The 18,689-nt window shown below is 31.6% G+C and overlaps 2 protein-coding genes and 1 non-coding gene across 3 annotated transcripts; 1 reads left to right on the plus strand and 2 right to left on the minus strand.

The window, feature by feature from the left end:
- On the minus strand, positions 1-4,587 carry LOC7486050 (uncharacterized). Its single transcript, XM_052454393.1, has 9 exons — positions 4,174-4,587; positions 2,164-2,217; positions 1,756-1,774; positions 1,375-1,604; positions 1,209-1,270; positions 929-1,028; positions 796-846; positions 581-648; positions 1-390 (listed from the first exon to the last, which is right to left on the minus strand). Exons 4-9 carry the CDS (start codon positions 1,396-1,398, stop codon positions 264-266), a joined length of 432 nt encoding a protein of 143 aa, XP_052310353.1. The 5' UTR covers positions 1,399-1,604; positions 1,756-1,774; positions 2,164-2,217; positions 4,174-4,587; the 3' UTR covers positions 1-263.
- Positions 4,588-5,261: 674 nt separating this feature from the next.
- On the plus strand, positions 5,262-5,334 carry TRNAA-AGC (transfer RNA alanine (anticodon AGC)). Its single transcript has one exon. It is a non-coding gene; the product is annotated as a tRNA-Ala (tRNA).
- Positions 5,335-15,393: 10,059 nt separating this feature from the next.
- Positions 15,394-16,503, minus strand: LOC7486049 (uclacyanin 1; the record flags this gene model as incomplete). Its single annotated transcript, XM_024605100.2, has 2 exons — positions 15,394-16,117; positions 16,233-16,503. Coding segments are annotated over 2 exons (855 nt in total), but the record flags the coding sequence as incomplete, so codon positions are not given.
- Positions 16,504-18,689: the final 2,186 nt, after the last annotated feature.

Here is an 18,689-nt window from a genome sequence, read left to right on the forward strand (position 1 = left end):
TTATCACAAAGCTGAAACTCATGCATAAAGAAACAATAAATCCATGTAAATTGCAACATCCAACATCCAACATTATTCAACTTCCAAACTTCAAACAAGAGTAGAATCCGAAGTTCATAAGGAAAAAAACACGCATGCAACAGCTTCTGCTAAAACCCATATCATGGTAAACTACAGAAGCTGATGATCTTATTAATATAAGCCATAATAAAACTTGGACGAAGGACCCTGACAATGAAACTCTCCTCACTTGGTGTTTAATCTCAGGCATTGCCCTGCCCACGACCTTGAAGGTTCCAGTGCTTTTGAGCTCTGAGGTACTCGAGGCTTAGGTGTGGACCAACAGGCAAGTGTGCCTCTTTGGGTTGATGGTCATCCTGCGGTGGATTCCTACATGAAACAAAATTGCAAGAAATTAATTTACAAATGATAATCTGTGTGTACTATTTTCTTTTAACTCGTTCTTGATATGGTATACGAAAGAGGAGTTAACATGCATGACCCAATGCTCAAATGTGCTTGTCAGAGGCCCAAAGCTACCAGATTTTGATTAAGTTAAGAAATTACGACCAAGAATTACCAGTTTCCATTGGCATCCACAAGCTCTTCAGCGGACAAATGAGCATCCCTGGTAGCAGCGGGAGGCACCTATGAACAAAAATACAGAATGAAACAGCATAGATTAGATAAACATCAAAAAGTAATGCAAGATGAACAATGCAGAAGCTTTTGAGAGCATTTTCCAGTTTGTGTTCCCTATTTCTACTGCCCCTGCCGTTCTCCCTCTCAAATTACCTGAAAACACCCAGGCTTCTGAAGGTCTATAGGTTCATGAAAAATCTCCATCTAAGAAGAAGGGTAAGGAAATTGTTAGTTTTAATAAAGTTGAAATGGGATTACATAATTGACAGGGGAAACGTGTACCCACTTGTAGCTTTTCTATATTTTGAATTGCATCGTTAAGAAATTGTCGGTGCGCATTGGCATCGTGAACCGAGTTGATATTCACCACATCTGGATTGTAAGACCTGTTTTTTTTATAATAAAGAAGAATACAGCAATGTTTATTATCAATGGAAAAAAGATTTATATTATTGAGTTATCATTTATATGTTCATATATAAAAATAAAAAAATGGGATGAATAAAAGATTTAAATTACAGTCTTGGTTAACTACGCAAAAACAATTAAAAAAAAAAGATACTGGCCTCATCTTTTCTTGTCTCTCTTGTAGTTTCTGGCTGATTTCATCGAGTTGCTCCTGAAGCGCCTATTAAGCCATAAATAAACAGTTCAAAAAATAAAATAATTTCATCATGTTTCAAGTAGAGTTTGTAAGAAAGCACTCTAGAAAAATGTGTTTCAAAAAGTTACCTCTATCCTGAGTTTGTTTTCCATGCACAAGGTAGTGGAACATCCATATGACAAAAGAAAGAATTCTAATCAGAGAAAGTTCTCACAAAATTAACTCTTAGGTTTCTGTGTATATGGTCTATGAGAGTGTGTGTGTGTGTTGGGAGAGAGAAAGAGAGAGAATCAAACTTTGCAATCTTTTCCAGCATTTCTCTTTCATATTTCATGCGCTTGAGATTTTGGTACAAATACTGAAAGAACAAATAATGGCAAATCAAGATCTCAAACACATCATCTTCAAAAAAATAAAAAAGGATCCCAAACACAAGCACAATTTATACGTATACACGGAAAGAGGCACACATATAAGAAAGTATACTGAGAAAGAGAGAGAGATCTTACCCCCTCCTGTTCAACTGGTCTGCACATCAAAATAAATATTGTAAATAAAACAAATGATTAATAAAAAGACATTGAAAATTTTCCAGTCAAAATCTAACAAAGATATCCACATTATCCAAAAACAACAAGGCATGTGTGAATCTAAAAGCCTGTTTGGTATTATGATAGTAGTTTCTTTTCAAAGTGCTTTCCATTTGAAAATACATCAAAATAATATTTTTTTTATTTTTAAAAATTCATTTTTGGCATCAATACATCAAAACGATATGAAAACAACAAAAAAATATTAATTTGAAGCAAAGAAAAAAATAAAATAAAAATTCAATTTTTTTTTAAAGAGCTTTTGAAACGCAAAAAACATACAGGTTATAAATCAAAGAATCAAGATGAAGAGAGTAATAGACACACCCTGCTTCTAGTACATTGGACTGGTCAAAATAGCGAAGAAAGACGTCTTCAATCCTACAAAATCATTTAAAAACTGTCAAAATTATATACATCGGAAAATCACAGTAGAATAAACAGAAAACATGAATCTATATTGTTCTGAACTAAATAGTTCTATATCAACCTTCCATTGCTAGCAAAGGTAGTCAATCTACCATTAGGAGAAAACATCAAAAGACCAACATCTGTATCACATAGCACAGACAATTCAGTGGCTTTCTTGATAATCCCATCTCTACGTTTTGAGTATGTTATTTTACGACGGGAGGGATTATCAATTTTCTTCATCGGAAGCTTGTTACGACCCATGGATGGGATAATTAGAGAAGAAACTGAAGAGGGATAATTTATGCCAAACTACTCTGAGATATATAAAAGGAGAAGGTGGAATGAACTAAATCTCTCTGGGATTACAAAAGGAGGATATGAGTAATGGAAATGTGACAAATGTTCAAATTACCGTCTTTATCGCGAGCATTTTTCTTCGGGTGTAAGAAAATGCAGATATGCACGAATTAATTACACCAACCCCAAAATTAATGCAGCTGTTCTAAATTTAGAATCTACACAACAGAACAAGCTTCGATAGATTGGGTGCAGAGACTAGGTAGAAGTAGGGCCACTTGAAAGGATATTTTTTTGTGTATAACACAATTTAAAGTAAAAAATAAAAGACTAACTAGAGCGCTCGAAACAATGTGCATTTCATAAAAGAACCGGCAGATATAATTACTAAAATTTTAGAAAAAATAAAAACTCAGTGGAGAAATCATATACAGAAATGCTCAGAAGTGCTAGCCAATGTCCAACCAAGTATCTAAATTTGGAATAACTTGCAATGCATAGAAGCAAATTATAAAATTCCTGAAAGATGCATTACTCTCAAGAATATCTTGGTGAAAATACTTGAGCATATTTCATTTACAACATATAGATTGTATGCACTTGAAATCCCACAGTTATCAAGACCTGGTAAACGAGTTCAATAAACTAATTAGACCGCTTGAATCTTACACTTCCTCAAGATATTCTCACATCATAAAAGGAAAATGAGTATATATATGCATAAACTGTTAAGGTCTAACGAATCTCTTTTTCTTTCTTTCTTTCTTTTTTCCTTTTTCTTTTTCTAGACCATCAACTTTGAGTACTATATCGAACTAATGAAACCTGAGGTATATGCTAGGAGGATATGCAAATTCAGCTCCTGTATCTCCTCTGTATTCTTCAATCAATATTTCTTTGAATTATAAAATGAAAAGGCTTTAAAGTTTCACTACATGCATAGACGAGAGAACTTTTACGTCAATTAATTTCTTCATATTATAAGCTTTTGAAGCAAAAAGAAGAATAATACCGGAAAGTGGAAACATAAAACGAGGACTCAAACACAGGCTAAGAAAATTGTAAGCCAACCCTCACAATCCAAATCAAATACCACTTAATAAAACACCTCTAGAAAAACACTATGAACACTTACAAATGATGTTTAAAGTCAGACATTCTATAACCTGAACCCTGAATTTTGATCCCCTTATAAAAAGTAGCTTATTGCCAAAGAACTTGAGGAAACTTCTATAGTTTCATTAGTGCACAAGTCGAATTGATTGGCAATTTGCTCCACAAACAATTAACATTCATCATAATAGCAAAGTCCACTGATCATATCATATAAAATTTCACTGACCCAAAAAACCCCCACCTTTCTACCTTCTATCAAAAATACATTTTAGCTACTAACCATTAATGTCAAGAACCGGTTAAAAAAACATCACATTGCCTGTTAGTTATTAACTTAGTGATCAAAGCAAAGCAAGAAAAGAAAGTGATTTTTAATGTGACAATTTATCAAAAACACATTTGAGAACCATTAACTATAACAGAAGATTATGTAAAAGTAATTAATTTCAGGCAACAAGATATCTTTGACAAAAAAATAGAAAGAAAGCCAAGAGAGCAACTTTTCTTTACCAGTAAAAAGTGGAGAAGCTTAACCCATTGTGGAAACCAAGGGAGACCCAGATTCAAAAACGCTTAATATATCATCAGAAACAATTAGCGTCGCCATTTTTTAAGCTTCGAGTCCTAAAGAGCTCAGGCTCCGATGTCCCAAAGAACGGAATGGAAACCACCCTCCCCCTTCAACCATTAGGAGAAAAGAGTGGCCTTTTTAAGTGAAACATTCAATCTTGCTCTTGTATTTTGATTTATATTGCAGCTTCCTCCCTGAAAAAAGTAGGAAACAATTAAGCAATCAAGGTGTCCTTCCTGCCACGTACATTTGATACGGCTAGCCATTTAACCCGATCTAATGCATAGTCGCTTTAATCCATTCGAAGAAAATGATTTATACCCCACTATCAAGGGATATAGATGGCATAGTTTCAAGAACTAACTTCGGCAAGGCTTGAATTGCGGGTTAGAGGACCGATTCAAGTTGATTCACAGTACATTTAAGAGAAAAAAAAATATAAAAAATTATTATTTTAATAAAAAAATTATTTTTTAAAAAAAAAACTAATAGATTGATTATCAAATTTTGAGATGTCAACCAAGTTTTTTTCTTTTATATTTTCTCTATAACTCAAACTAGTTTAAATCTCATATCAGTTAAGTCCTGAATTAACCCGTTATCCAATTTAATTTTAAAACAATGATAAATAGGGATAGAGAAACTACACTTTAATATTATTTATTTTTAATCTGTATAATTTTTTTCTATCTTCTTGTTTACTTTTTTTATTAAATTCTTCCATTGGGTCTTTCATCTTCATTGAAGCAATAAATTTTTTAGAAAGAATAAATCCCCATGATGCACAAATAAATTTCTTTCTCACACTCATCACAGCCTAGTTCTATGGACAACATTTGAATATTGCATCAATCTTTCTCAACTAGGATTGAAATGGCAAAATTTGAATAAATTAATTTTCATTTACCAAATTTGCATTAAGCAAGATATTGGAGGTCGTCAAACTACTAGATATTGAATGCTGATTGCCATTTAAATTTTTAATATTATGTTTTTAATTAATCTAAAAGAATGTCCTTTCAACAATGGGGATGTAGCTCAGATGGTAGAGCGCTCGCTTAGCATGCGAGAGGTACGGGGATCGATACCCCGCATCTCCAAGCTTCCCTTTTTCTTCTTCGCTTTTTACACTCACTCCTCTCTAGCTACAGTAACCTCTCGTTTCTTCAAGCATTTAAATTCTTTTCATCCATGAATGGCATTTCTGCTTGAATAGGGTTATCTATGGAATACGAGATCAATTTAACTTGAGATGTATATATTTTTATTATACAGATGTGTAAAATATTTATATATTTTTTAATATAGTATAATACATACATATCTTAATATTGATATATGTATAATATTTATAATTTCATAGTTTAATGTGTGTTTATTTTTATATTTTTATATTTTTCAATACGACAATATTTCTTATATGCTTTTTGACATAAAAAAATTCAATTGCAAATTAAAAATTTTATATATGTATTTAATTAATAAATCAAAAATAATTTATGCAACCTAAAAGAATGTAAAGCTTGATTCCTAACCTACGATGTTAACTAGTCAATTTTATGATCCAGATCATAAATTTAATTAGGTTTAATAATTTTTTTATATAAAATAAACACCTATAAATTTAAAAACCAATCAAATATCAGGGCACTTGTTTGAGATCACGATAAATAAAAAAATATCAAACCAAAATAAATTACGTTGCAGAATCTATAATTAATAAAATATTAAACTTTCATGGTAAAAACATAAAACAAGAAAAATAAATAAACATCTAAATGTGAAGGATCAAATTGAGGGGAAAAAACCAATATAAAACAATATAAAATTAAAAAGAAGAGAAAAAGGTTCAAGTGCACTGGCCTAAAGCAACTCGCGTGTTAGGGCCTCTTTACTTTTTTCTATTTTTTTATGTGGCAAACAGTTTGTCATCCTTCCTTAATTTTTTTTAAAAAAAGTAGGCAACGCATCACTTTCCCTACCCAGAATCTGATGACCTTTAGTCATAAGAAAGTCACAGTTATAATGTTTCTAGGAAAAAAAAAACCATTATTAACCCATTTTTGACCAAAAAACACACACACTCTAAACACCTTGGAAAACATATCAATGGACTCAAACAAGCCAAAAATTAGCTTGAAAGCTCACAATCAACCCTGAAATCAAAATTCTTTCCTAGCTCAAATCTACCATTTCAAGTAATGTTAAGGGAAAAATAATACCTAGGTTAAACTTTCATCGTCGAAAAGAACTCATTGATACCAAAATCGTTATTTTTCGTGGTTGGAATCAGTGTCAACTTAATTAAACATTCTCTCTACCACTGGGATTTAGCCGTTTTCTCTCCTATCTCTCAGACTAAGAACCAAAATAAGAAAATTAAAGTTTTAAACTAAAATTGAATTGCATAAATTTCAAGGAACTGTGATTTTATAATTTGAAAAGTTTTAGAACCGAACTAAATGTTTTGCCCCAAGTTTAAAACAACCCCCCTTTTTGCAGTCCTTTTTATTTTGGTCCTCTTTGTTCGAATCTTGCCCTTCATCAATAAATATGCTTTGATTGACCATTAACTTGGCTCCATAAAGGCGTTGATTGGAAAAAAAAAAAAGAATTGGGATAAAAAAAATCACTGTACTAATTCACAGTGATTCGTCTCTGTATGAACAGTGACGTGAGGAACAATTTTTTTCCTATGTCTTTTAATGTTTTATGTGCGGTGTCTATACGGTATTTTATTTTAACTTATTTTGAATAATAAATAGATATATGATATCTAAAGTTTTTACTCAATAAAAAAATAAATAAGATAGGATCTATTGTCATCCTAGTGGAAATGTTGTGCAATATGCTAGTTTAATTTTATCTACAAATAATTTTCTTACTTTAAAAATGTAACTTATTGCTTGTTTTTTCATCGGATGAACTTTTTGTATCTTGATATGTTTTCTATATACTTAAGGTGATAAATAAGGGGGAATTTTCCATATAAATAAAAAACTGTAGATTCGACTTACAATCATCTTAGGAAAAAAAAATGCATTGCAAATTTTCTCGCATAATGTTTAATTATTATATATAATAAAAAAAATTTATTGAGAAAGTTTATATTTTAGAAATCACAGATTTCTAAATAGTCAAATCTTCCGTTTCGAAGAAAAACTTATTGTTACTTCAAAAAAAAAAAAGTCAAGAACAAGTGTGATTTTTTTCTCTTTTCCAGAATAATCTATGCTATTTTCTTTTTTTCTATAATAAGTTAGATTTTGAACGTTAATTATATGAGTTGTAAATCATAATATTATGGTATTAAATCTAATCTAATCATGCAAGTAAATCCAAGATATAAATCCTAATCTAGATTAAATTAAAAATAATAATTTAATTCAACAGTTATAATTATTAAACACAGTTTCAATAAAATTTAAAAAAATAATAATGAAATGAGTTGAGCCCGCAAACCTACAGTACTATGCTGTATTTTATTTTTATTATTGAAAAATCTGGAATAAAAACAAGGGTGAAAAGAAAGAGTGGCAAGTATGTAAATAAAAGGAACATGGAGGCAAATAAAATAAGGTGTTCATGGCCCCGCAAAAGAAGTGCTGCCAGCTATGCTCCGAAGGGGATGACATGGCAGATTTCCTTGTCAGGCTCGATTCCCAATATATCCTCTCTTGCCTTCCTTCAACGGCACAATTAACCTCTTGATTAACTCCTCCTTAATTACTTATTAACTTTTTCTTAAAACAGAATTAGGTGTTAACCAACTTAACTTTTTTAATATCTCACCTACCAATAGTGTCCCTCATCATTAACGTTATAAACAAAAGCTATTTCTAGCCTAGTTAGGTAGTGTTTGTCATGTTCTGAAAGTTTTAATTTTTTTATTTTTTTAGTTATAAATTAATATTTTTTATATATTTTTAAATTATTTTGATGGGGTTAAAAATAAAATAAAAATATATTATTTTAATGTATTTTTAAATAAAAAATATTTTTAAAAATGATTTTTACAACAATTACTTTTATTAAACTTGAATCAATAAATGAGCTTAAAAGAGATTTAGATTAATAAATTACCGAGTGAATTTATGAATTAATTAATTAAAAACATTATTCAGTCAATATTTTAATCTTTATGGAAAGTGCTATTGGAACAATCTATCTGGCTACTGGCATGGTCTCTTTTTAAGAAAAAAAAAATAAATAACAAATCTGACTCTTTTTTTTATGTTACTATTTAATAAATTCATTATGTCCTCTTGATTTCTTTCCTTTATGATTTTATTTTTCTGAGAAGAGGTGCGTTGAATCAAGGCTGCAATCAACGGTATTATCTCCCATCCATCATCTCCTTTTCAAGACAAATTAAATACATGAATTAACCATGTGGTCCAGTAATAAAAAATTTAAAACTAAAAAATTTACTCATCTTACCGAGTTCTGTGGTTACTAATATAATGACTAATGGAGACCTACATGGTCGTTAACTTCAGGGCCCGTGGGATTAGTTGAGGTACACACAAGCTGGCCCGAACACCCATGTTAATAAAAAAAATACATGAATAAGAATTATAAAAGTTTATCAATCTCTTTATAACGTGTCCCTTGATCTAATTTGATCATTTAAGCAAAATAATTCAAAATGTTAAATCTCTTTATATTTCAAAACTAATTAATTTAAAATCCCAATTTCACACCACATGTTCCAAGACAAAAGAAGAGAAATAAATCTTTGAACTCAAAGCCCATATGAATTCAACCTGGAGATGTATTTATGTTCTGGAAATTTAAAGAAAAGGGGGAGGCTAGTTTCATCTTTTAACCTTCGAAAAAGGAAAAAGTTGTGCCAATAGCAATTCAAAATCCTTAATTCAATGTTTTAAGTTTTTTTTTAACTTAAATTGACATTAAAGTTTTTTTTCATGATTTCGTACGTGTTTAGTATTTTGATTTCAACATATCAAGCTTATCAAAAAAACACATAAAATATTATTAATTTAATATTTTTAGATAAAAAATATTATAAAAAATAAAAGTTATCATAATACCAAACATGTCCATAATCATGTATTTTCATTCTCTTAGCCTCTTTTATGAACCTTAAAAAGGTTTTATTACAAGATTGAGGCTATTTGTTTTTTTGTTAATTTTAAAAATGTTTTTGAAAAAAACTTCATTTTTTTGCTTCGAATTAAATTATTTTTTTATATTTTCCGATCGTTTTGATGTTAATGATAAAAATAAATTTTAAAAAATAAAAAAATATTATTTTAATATATTTTCAAATAAAAAATATTTTAAAAAGTAACCGTTATAAAAAATACACAAATTTAAATGGATAAAATATTAAAATAAAATCTTTTCCACAATGAACCAAAAAAATAAAATTTCTAGCACGCAACTTAATCTTAAAAATTAAACTTAAAACTACTCAAACATTATCCATTATAGACAAAAATAAATTCATAGATCAAACGCAAGAGATTTTATTTTAAAAAATGTAAAAACCGACGATTAATTGTCAAATTTTTTAAAATCAAACAAAATAACTTTAAGAAAACATTGAAACCAAAAACAAGAAACTGTATATATAATACTAGGGGTGAGCAAAAAAACTAAAAAACTGATTAAACTGAAAAAACCAGAAAAAAAATAACTGAAAAAACCGAACCGTGAAAAAAAAACCGATTAAAATTTTGAAAAAAACCGACTGGTTTGGTTCCGGTTTTATAAGCCTGAAACCAAAAAAACCGAACCGAACCCAAACCGAAAAAAAAAACGAGCCAAACCATAAAAAAACCGAGTCAAGCCGGTTTGAACCGGTTTTTTTTCCAAAAAAATTGAACCAAACCGAACCGAAACCGGTCGGTTTGAACCGATTTTGGTTTTTTTTAAAAAAATTTTAATTTAATTATTTTTTTTAATAAAAATCAAATCAAACCTAAAATAATGACCTCTATATAATACCAAACAACTTCATAATGATTTTAAGTTGAAAGGGGAAGCGTTGAAAATTTGCGTAGCCTAATAATTATAAAGTGAATCCATCTTGGATGAACAAGGGCAAAATTTCTAATGAACTTTGCAAAGTTGCTAATTCTTTCCAAAATATAAAAAATATAATTTTTATTAAAAAAATGTGTCAACTAAATTTCTTCTTGAGATTTTCTAATTCTAAGATTTTGAAGATCTTTTGAGTTTTTATACTATAATAAAGGTTTTGCACATATTTTACAGATATTATTAATAAATAAATGTTCAAATCTATCATTTCTAAAAAGGAATATTCTAACAGAGTTTTTGAAGGATTATATATAAAAAAAAGTGTTAGTTATCCATTTACTTATAATTCTTTTTCATGATTAGGGTGGATTATTTTCACTTCGGTTTGGTTTTTATCAAAAAAAAGTAATTAAACTGAATTTTTTTAAAAAAAACCGAAATCGGTTCAAACCGACTGGTTTCGGTTCAGTTTGGCTCGTTTTTTTTCCGGTCTAGGTTCGGTTTTTTTCGGTTTCAGGCTTATAAAACCGAAACCAAACCGAACCGGTTGGTTTTTTTTAAAATTTTAATCTATTTTATCGGTTTTTTTTTTCACGGTTCGGTTTTTTTCGGTTATTTTTTTTCTGGTTTTCTCAGTTTAATCGGTTTTTTCAGTTTTTTTCTCACCCTTAATTTAGATCTAATTTTAAATTGTTTAGTTTCTAAATAAATTTCTTTTTTTCGAACACCTTTACTTCGAACACCTTTACTATGACACATAAGCTCCTTTCATTCTTTATATATATATTGGTTTAAAATCCACATTTTCATTTTCAGTTTAAATAAATTTATTATCTTTTTTTTTTAAAAGGATTAATTCTTTTCTGGACTCATTGTAACACCCCTAAAACGACAAAGTTGTATCTTGTTTGTTTTTGAGGTGTTTAAATTATTAATTTTAAAAAATATTAATTTTTTTTATTTAAAATTAATGTTTTTAAATTATTTTGATATTAAAAATAAATTATAAAAAATAAAAAAATAAATTATTTTAAAATATTTATTTTTAAAAAATACTGTGAAAACAACAGTTATGCGGATCGGCACCACTGCGGCTGTAAACAAAACCTTTTCTTTAATTGCCCTTCACGTGCCTCGAACTTGGACCCTTCCCCTTCCCCATCTCAAATGCTCCACACTCACTTCTCTCTCTCCCACTATCCCTCTTCTTCTTCCCTCAAGACACCATCACCATGAAAAAAAGACGAAAAAGAATCAAGCCCCATCCCCACTCCCCTCTCCTTCTGTAACTACTCAGTTTATGCCTCCACTTCCCTTCATTTTCTTCTTCTTCTTCTTCTGTACTTCAAAATCCAACAACAAAATGTGTTATGTAGGGAAAGCAACAAAGATCTTCATTTTCATTGTGACAGCACTTGTAATTCTTGGTCTTGTCTTGGTATTTGGTCTCTTACGCCACCACCTTCATAAATCACAAAACTGCGCTGATGATTCCTGTCAATCTCCTAACTTACCCTTCCCTACTCCTCCTCTTACTGTGCCTACTGGGCTGACCCCACCTAGTCCAATGGGCTTCTCACCGCCCAGCCCACCAGATTCTGGGTCCACCCCACCACCAAGCCCACCGGACACTGGCACAACTCCTCTTCTGCTGTCACCGCCACCACCTCCTCTTCCGCTCCCACCGCCACCTCTTCCTCCTCCTGCTGCTCCAGTTACAAATGGGGCTCCACCACCGACTAATAATCCGCCGAGCAGTACTGTGTTGATCACTCCAGGTCCTCTGCATGCTTAGCTGTTCTTTACTATCATGACCTTTTCTTTTCCTTGTATTTTGTATTTAATTTTTAGTGTCATTTTTTTAGGATAATTTTTTTTTTGGGATTGTACAGGGATGGTTGTTCGGGTTGTGGATTGTAACGAAGGATTGTGATTATTATAATTTCTTGAGCATTAGTGAATTCACAGAGCTGTCCCTGAATTCTTAGAAAAAAAACAATAATCATGTTCTGGCTTTTTCCCCCTTGAGAATGTTGTTTTTCTTTTAATATCTAGCAGTATACTAACAATTTAGTTAAATATTGTAAATTTATTTGATAATTATTATCGCGTTGTGAAAACTGAAAAGAAATGTTTTGCACTTGTGGTAAATCGAGTCAAAATGGAGCCTTAAAAGTCGTGAAAGGTTTAGAATCCGAGGCAAGTTGTCTTCACTAGTCAAAGAGGAGAGAAAAAGGCACTGCCAGTCTGCCATGACAGGTGGTGTCTCCTATGGTTTCTTGACGATCACTTGCTCAGGTTACTATTGGATGTCTGGTGATGTCAAGGAATCTGCAATGGAAAAGGTTGCCATTAAAAAGTCATTGATGGTTACGCTCTGCACTCTGCAGATATTCTTCGTCTCCTTTTTTTAATGTTCTTTCATGGGTTCTTTTTGGCACAGGTTTCGCCTTCCCATGTGAGGCCAGACATGTGTTTCATTGACATGGTGATGTGTTGGAGTCACTTGCAAGCTCTTAGGTCATGGAGGTTTCAGTATCATCATAGTTGTAACAGTGTTATGGTGATGTCTTTGAAAGCGATTTTAATGTGGATTAATATTTTTTTATTGGTTTTGATGGATTGCTATTAAAAATAAAAAAATATAAAAAATTTCTATTAATATATTTTTAAGTGAATATTTTAAAAAAAAAATTACATTGCATTACAATACTAAATGTATCAATATATTTAACATTGTGATAATTTGTATGATTGTGGTTTGAAAAAAAATAAAAAAAACTTTAAATTTATATAACCTTTTTTAAACCCAAATTTTTATTATAATTTAAGGTGAAAAGCAAGTTTAAGCAATGAAAACCAATCAACTTTTGAAATTATAATCATTCTAAAATCATATTCAACTATACCATATCACAACATCAAATGGAGCCTAAGCTATTATGAATTAGTTGTTGGCTTAATTTAACAAGTTGACCTTGTTGGCTTAATTTAACAAGTTGACCTGAAAAATCATTTCAAGTTAAAATAGAAAATGTATTATTATGGTAAAACACGATTCACCAAACCAAAGTTTTATTTACTTTATTTACTTGGTTGACGTAGCTCAAACCAGATAAAATCAACTTTAAAAAAGTTTTTAAAGAAAGAATGAAACAAATGTTTTAATAAAAATATTTATCCGGTGTTCTATGAATTAACCTAGTAAAAAAGTATTTGAAAGTATAATAATAGTTATTTTTTAAAATGTTTTTTGTTTGAAAATAAATTAAAAATAATAATTTTTTAATTTTTAAAAATAATTTTTAACGTTGGTATATCAAAACAATTTAATAATATAAAAAAATTAATTTTATGTAATGTTTTTTAAAAAACTTTAGGGAAACGCCTGTAATTCCAAATGGCTCCTAAATCAATTGGACAACCCCCTTTTCACATAAGATTGACAACTTTGTTCAAGATTTGAAGAGATTAGGTAAATGTGAAATAATACATGGTTAAAAAATAATACAATCAGCTATGCCATTATGGTGCGCAAGCTTTATCGAGGAGCAAACGGCTTCGCATGTCTCCCAACAGAGACAAGCACAGCACATAGACGTGCATGAGGGCCATTTCCTTGGGTGGTGTGCTTGATTTTTTGGAGGACTTGCGAAAAGGAGAGTAATTTCCAGAAATGATGGCCATTTCATGGGGCCCCCGTTTTTACTGTTCATGACAGTCTGTTCCTTACACTGGCTGTAGAACTAGACCAATTGCTTGAGGCAATGATTATAATGCAAACAAAGTGCTGGAATCTTTAGCATAGTTTGTTATTGGATTTCATTCTAAAATTTTAAACTAACCTGTGTGCCTGAAATGAATTGTACCAGAAATCTCATGGTCCCTGACAGAACAAGAGAGTAATTTCGCTCTTATGGAGTTATGGTTTAAGCCTTGTCAAGGAATTAGTGATCTTGAATTGCCCTTGTTTATTGCAATAAATGCAATTATCAGTCTTGTGTCAAGGGATATACTAATCAAATATTTGTTTATGTTGAGAACTGAATCATTCAATTCATTTGGCTCCAAAGCCTGTCAGGAGAAATTGCTGAAAAGGTAGCTGAAAGAGAGGCTTGCTTGTTGATCTTGATCTTCTCTCATTAAGTATTCTGTCCCTTAGATTTCACTTTTCACATTGGATTTGGGGATAAATTCAAGGTTTTGAATGAGAAGCAGGGGCTAAAGGCAGACAAAGAGAGGTTAGAGTGTCAAGACTCAAGTCAGAGCTATCTCTTCATCACCAAGATTTCTGCCTCGTACCTTGCAATTCCAGTTGCATTTGCTTCCTAAGAACAAGCTTCTGGTAACAAGATTATGCCTTCCATCAGCTACCTTGGTGTTGCAATGTGGCTCATGACACTTGTTGCAGTTGACACAGCAGAATCTCATATGTCTCGCCTCCCAGTTGCTTAATTTGGAAAACATTCATGATGGTATGTATACTTTATGAGGATGGTTGATTCATTTTTCGTATCATTTCCAAGCATGCATATACTTGTATTTAAGTTATGAAAAATCGAGCTTAGTTAGTCTTGCAATGAACTAATGGGGGGGAACTGATAGGTTAGCGCAGATAGACTACAATGTGACAAGCAAAAACCAATATTTTGATCCTGTTGAATCAAGGTAACCAAAGCCAAATTCTTTCCTTCATCTTCTCTGTATGAGTAAAGGTTCCTAAAGGTCACCTGTAATCAAAGTTATCTTGAATTGTCTTAGAATTTAATGTTCAGGTCTGCCTCAACTCTTTGTTTCTTTGGTTAAACCTTCCCTAAGCATGAACTAAGCGCGGATGCTTGCATACTTGACAGAAATGGTATCAAGGTACACTTTCTGATGCATTTAGAAGATCAATTGTTTTATATAGAAGATCGCGGGGAAAGTTGAGTGCTTTATAGAAATGTAATCGAGCTAACTATGGGTCTGGGTTAGGTAGAATTTCAGATGGTAGCAGAAGAGCAGTTAATCAGGTCAGTTACCTTTTCTGATAGTTGCACAGAAATCAGATTTCTGGACACTAGGATATTATTTGCTTGTTGCATTGATTCATTTGCAGATTGATGATGATCTCAGTCTCATTTGTAGATATTAATGCAAAACAACAATAATTAACTGTTTTTCAAGAATGTTTCATTCGAATTCAGAAAACATCAGATACATTGAAAGAAATACAAGGAAAATATGCTCATGCTCAAGCTTAAAGTATGAACTCAGAAAAGGGAGTGTCTGGAGAATCTTCTTTCAATGCTTAGATAGCTAGAAGTATCATCATGATAACTAGGCTGATTCCCATTGTGAGACTGCGTTGCAAACTTTCTTTGCTAGCTGATGACGCGAGAGGTGTTTTCATAAAACCATCTATAGAAGGGGCAGTTGCAGGAGATGGTGTAGGACTGGTCAATGGTGAGGTACGCGGGGCTGAAGGAGACATTGTTGGAGTCATTTCTGGTGATTGTGATGGTGAGAGATTAAAAATTTCTGGAGCTGGAGAGGAAGCGGGAGGAATGTCGGTGGAAGCAGGTGGTAGAGTCGAAGTAGTTGGAGGTGATGGAAGGCTTGGTGAAGCTGGCGGTGGGGTTAAGGGAGAGGCTGGTGGCGGGGTTAAGGGAGAGGCCGGTGGTGGGGTAGAAGTTGCAAGAGAGTCTATTTCAAGCTTCATACCTCCGGCACAATGTCCTGGTGTTGCACAGGTGAAGTATCTCTTGCCAGGAGAAGAAAGAGGGATGACTGTTGTGCCACCACTATATGACTTTAGTGGGCTAGTTATCTGGCAGGAGTCATAGTCTGCCTTTGAAACTTCATTCACATCATGCACGAGTCCATACTGGAAGACTGAAATAGATAACGAGTTAGTCCCGATACATTTTCAAACAATGCAGAGATTGGGGTGTTCAAAACTCATGTCTTTTTAACGCAAAAATACCAGCAGGATAAATTAGAAACTCACTGAGGTTATCTCCAACTAAGAATTGATTTGATGCTGCCCAAGCTTGCAGGTTTGTGGTTGCATCCCATCCACCATTTGGACCACCAACAGTATAATTAGCAGCCATGGCCAATCTTAGCATCATGGCCATAAGGGCCAAGCTGGTGAATGTTCTCACCATCGCAATAATAACGTGGCTATGAAACAGGAAATTGCAGAAGATACAGATACAATGTAGAATGTTTATCACAGAAAAAAGTCTCTGAGTGTTTGGCTTCAATAGGGATTCCTTTTATAGAGACACAAGTGACAAAAGAGGATACTTGTTGGCATGAAGATAATACTATCAATTAATGGTTTCCAAGTTGGATTTGGTTCAACTGTTATGGCAATGTAATGACAGGTTGTTCAGTATCTTATGATATTGTTTCTCACCCTGCAAGAGGTGGATTGTTGTGCTCACCAGTCACCATGATCTGCTAGAAGTTTAGGTGCAGCTTTTCCTCTCATTTGACTTGGTGTACTTTAATCATATCAAAACATGCTAATTGCTTGAACCAACTGGGAAATCAACAGCTTGTTATATGCATCATGTGTTATAAATCAGAGGGAATTTGAGATAATTCTGCAGACAAACTAAAACTTCTGTTACTGATCTTAGAACGTTCAAACGCGCGCATGCAGGTAAAGGAAAGCCTCGCAAGCCAAAACCTAGCTTGTTGAATAAGTCGAACATGTTTCAACCATATGGAAGTTGAGGGAAATTGGCTAATGTAATTCTTACGAAATAACCATGCTTGTCAAATTATTTATGCGCTCGTTCACATATGTAGACATAGATGGAAGCAGGAGACAGATTCCAAGTGAGGCCAAGAAGTCAAATAATCCATGGAGTGGTTAGTGGCGTCCATGTGAAAGAAGGGATGGCTTTCCTTTGAGGTGCACCTAATCCAAGCATGATCCTACAAGACAAGGAAATACATGAATAGTAGTAGTGCTCTGGGAATATTTTAAAGCTTCCATGAGTTACGTGAAGGGGCCGGAAGGCTGGATTGTCTATGGCATAAGCCTGTTTATTATGCCGTGAAGACAACTAGACATGATCAGCTTACTGGTCAACTAAGGTGGTGATGGCAACTATTGATGTGTTTTCTTCCATGGCATCACCCCGCGTATTGAATTGTCCATGGAATTGGACCAGTCAATCTTCAATCAAGTTCCTTTTATTTATTTATTTATTGAGCATGGAATTGATTATACAGAAAAGACTAGGGACTGGAAATGTTGTATTTGATTATTTTAAAGTTCTGATGATGAAATGACGAACAATGTAAAAATAGTGTTGAAATGACACCCCCAGCTTAAACTAAGCCTCAAGTTAAATGGATATATTAAAAAGATAAGTTATTTAAAAATATACAGTATTTTATATTTTTTTAAAATATTATATTATTCAAAACTAATAAAATTAAATGATAACTCAAAGCTTATCATTAATAATTAAAAATAATAATAATTCATAATACTCATTACATTATTAAAATCAAAACTTAATTACAAAAAAATAATAATAAAACATTTAAGATATTAAATTAAAATTATACAAAAAACCTCATAAAATAAATAAGGCATAACGACTAAGGCAAGCAAGGTAAATCGATTTAAATTGAGTTTTTTGTTCTTGATTAAAAAAAAACATTAGAAATATGTTTAGTTAGAATTATTTTTTTATTTAAATAATTATTTTTTTACAAAATTGAGTTAAAGTTTTGATTTAATTAAAAGTAGAGAGTTTTAATTTATGTTATGAATTATTTTTTTTAAAAAATAATCTTAGTTATTTTCACTAAACATGCTTCTAACTTGAAATTGTTTCAGTTTATACTGTCATAAATTATTTGTGAAAAATAATTTTTAGGCAACGATTTAAATTAAAAAATCATCCCAAATGAGTTATATATATATATATATATATATATATAAAATTAGTTGACGTGATCATATCATGCCCATGGATATCCTTAACATGACTGTTTCTCCCAAATTTGTTAAATAGTTTTTCATGAGAGCACAGCACAGTTTTTTTGGATATTCTATTCAAAATAAACAATGCTTTCTTGTGGTTCTTCGCTTACAATCAAATCTAAACAACGTAATTTGACTGAAAAGACACTTAAAACGAGATTTGGTTACAAACCCCATGAATTTAATAACATTAGATATCTTCCTGGTCGTATTATTACAGGATCAAGATCAATTCATTTATCCATTCTGTGAGCGGAAGACTTCCACCCTGTTTATTTTTATGTTTTAATTTTATTTGATTTTTTTTTATTTTAAATTAATTTTTTCTTGATATTTCCAGATCATTTTAATATGCCGATGTCAAAAATAATTTTTAAAAATAAAAAATATTATCTTAATGTATTTTCAAGAAAAAACATTTTGAAAAACAACCGTTATCATATTCTGAAACAC

This window comes from Populus trichocarpa, chromosome 7 (assembly GCF_000002775.5).
Source record: "Populus trichocarpa isolate Nisqually-1 chromosome 7, P.trichocarpa_v4.1, whole genome shotgun sequence".
In the NCBI taxonomy this organism is placed as follows: domain Eukaryota; kingdom Viridiplantae; phylum Streptophyta; class Magnoliopsida; order Malpighiales; family Salicaceae; genus Populus; species Populus trichocarpa.

Bases quoted from the DNA above. Each gene is read 5' to 3' on its own strand.
- LOC7486050 (XM_052454393.1), bottom strand. From the start codon at position 1,398: ATGGAAAACAAACTCAGGATAGAG. The intron at 847-928 runs GTGGGTACACGT...CCTTCTTCTTAG, and splicing joins AAAATATAGAAAAGCTACAA to ATGGAGATTTTTCATGAACC. The intron at 649-795 runs GTAATTTGAGAG...TTTTGTTCATAG, and splicing joins AGAAGCCTGGGTGTTTTCAG to GTGCCTCCCGCTGCTACCAG.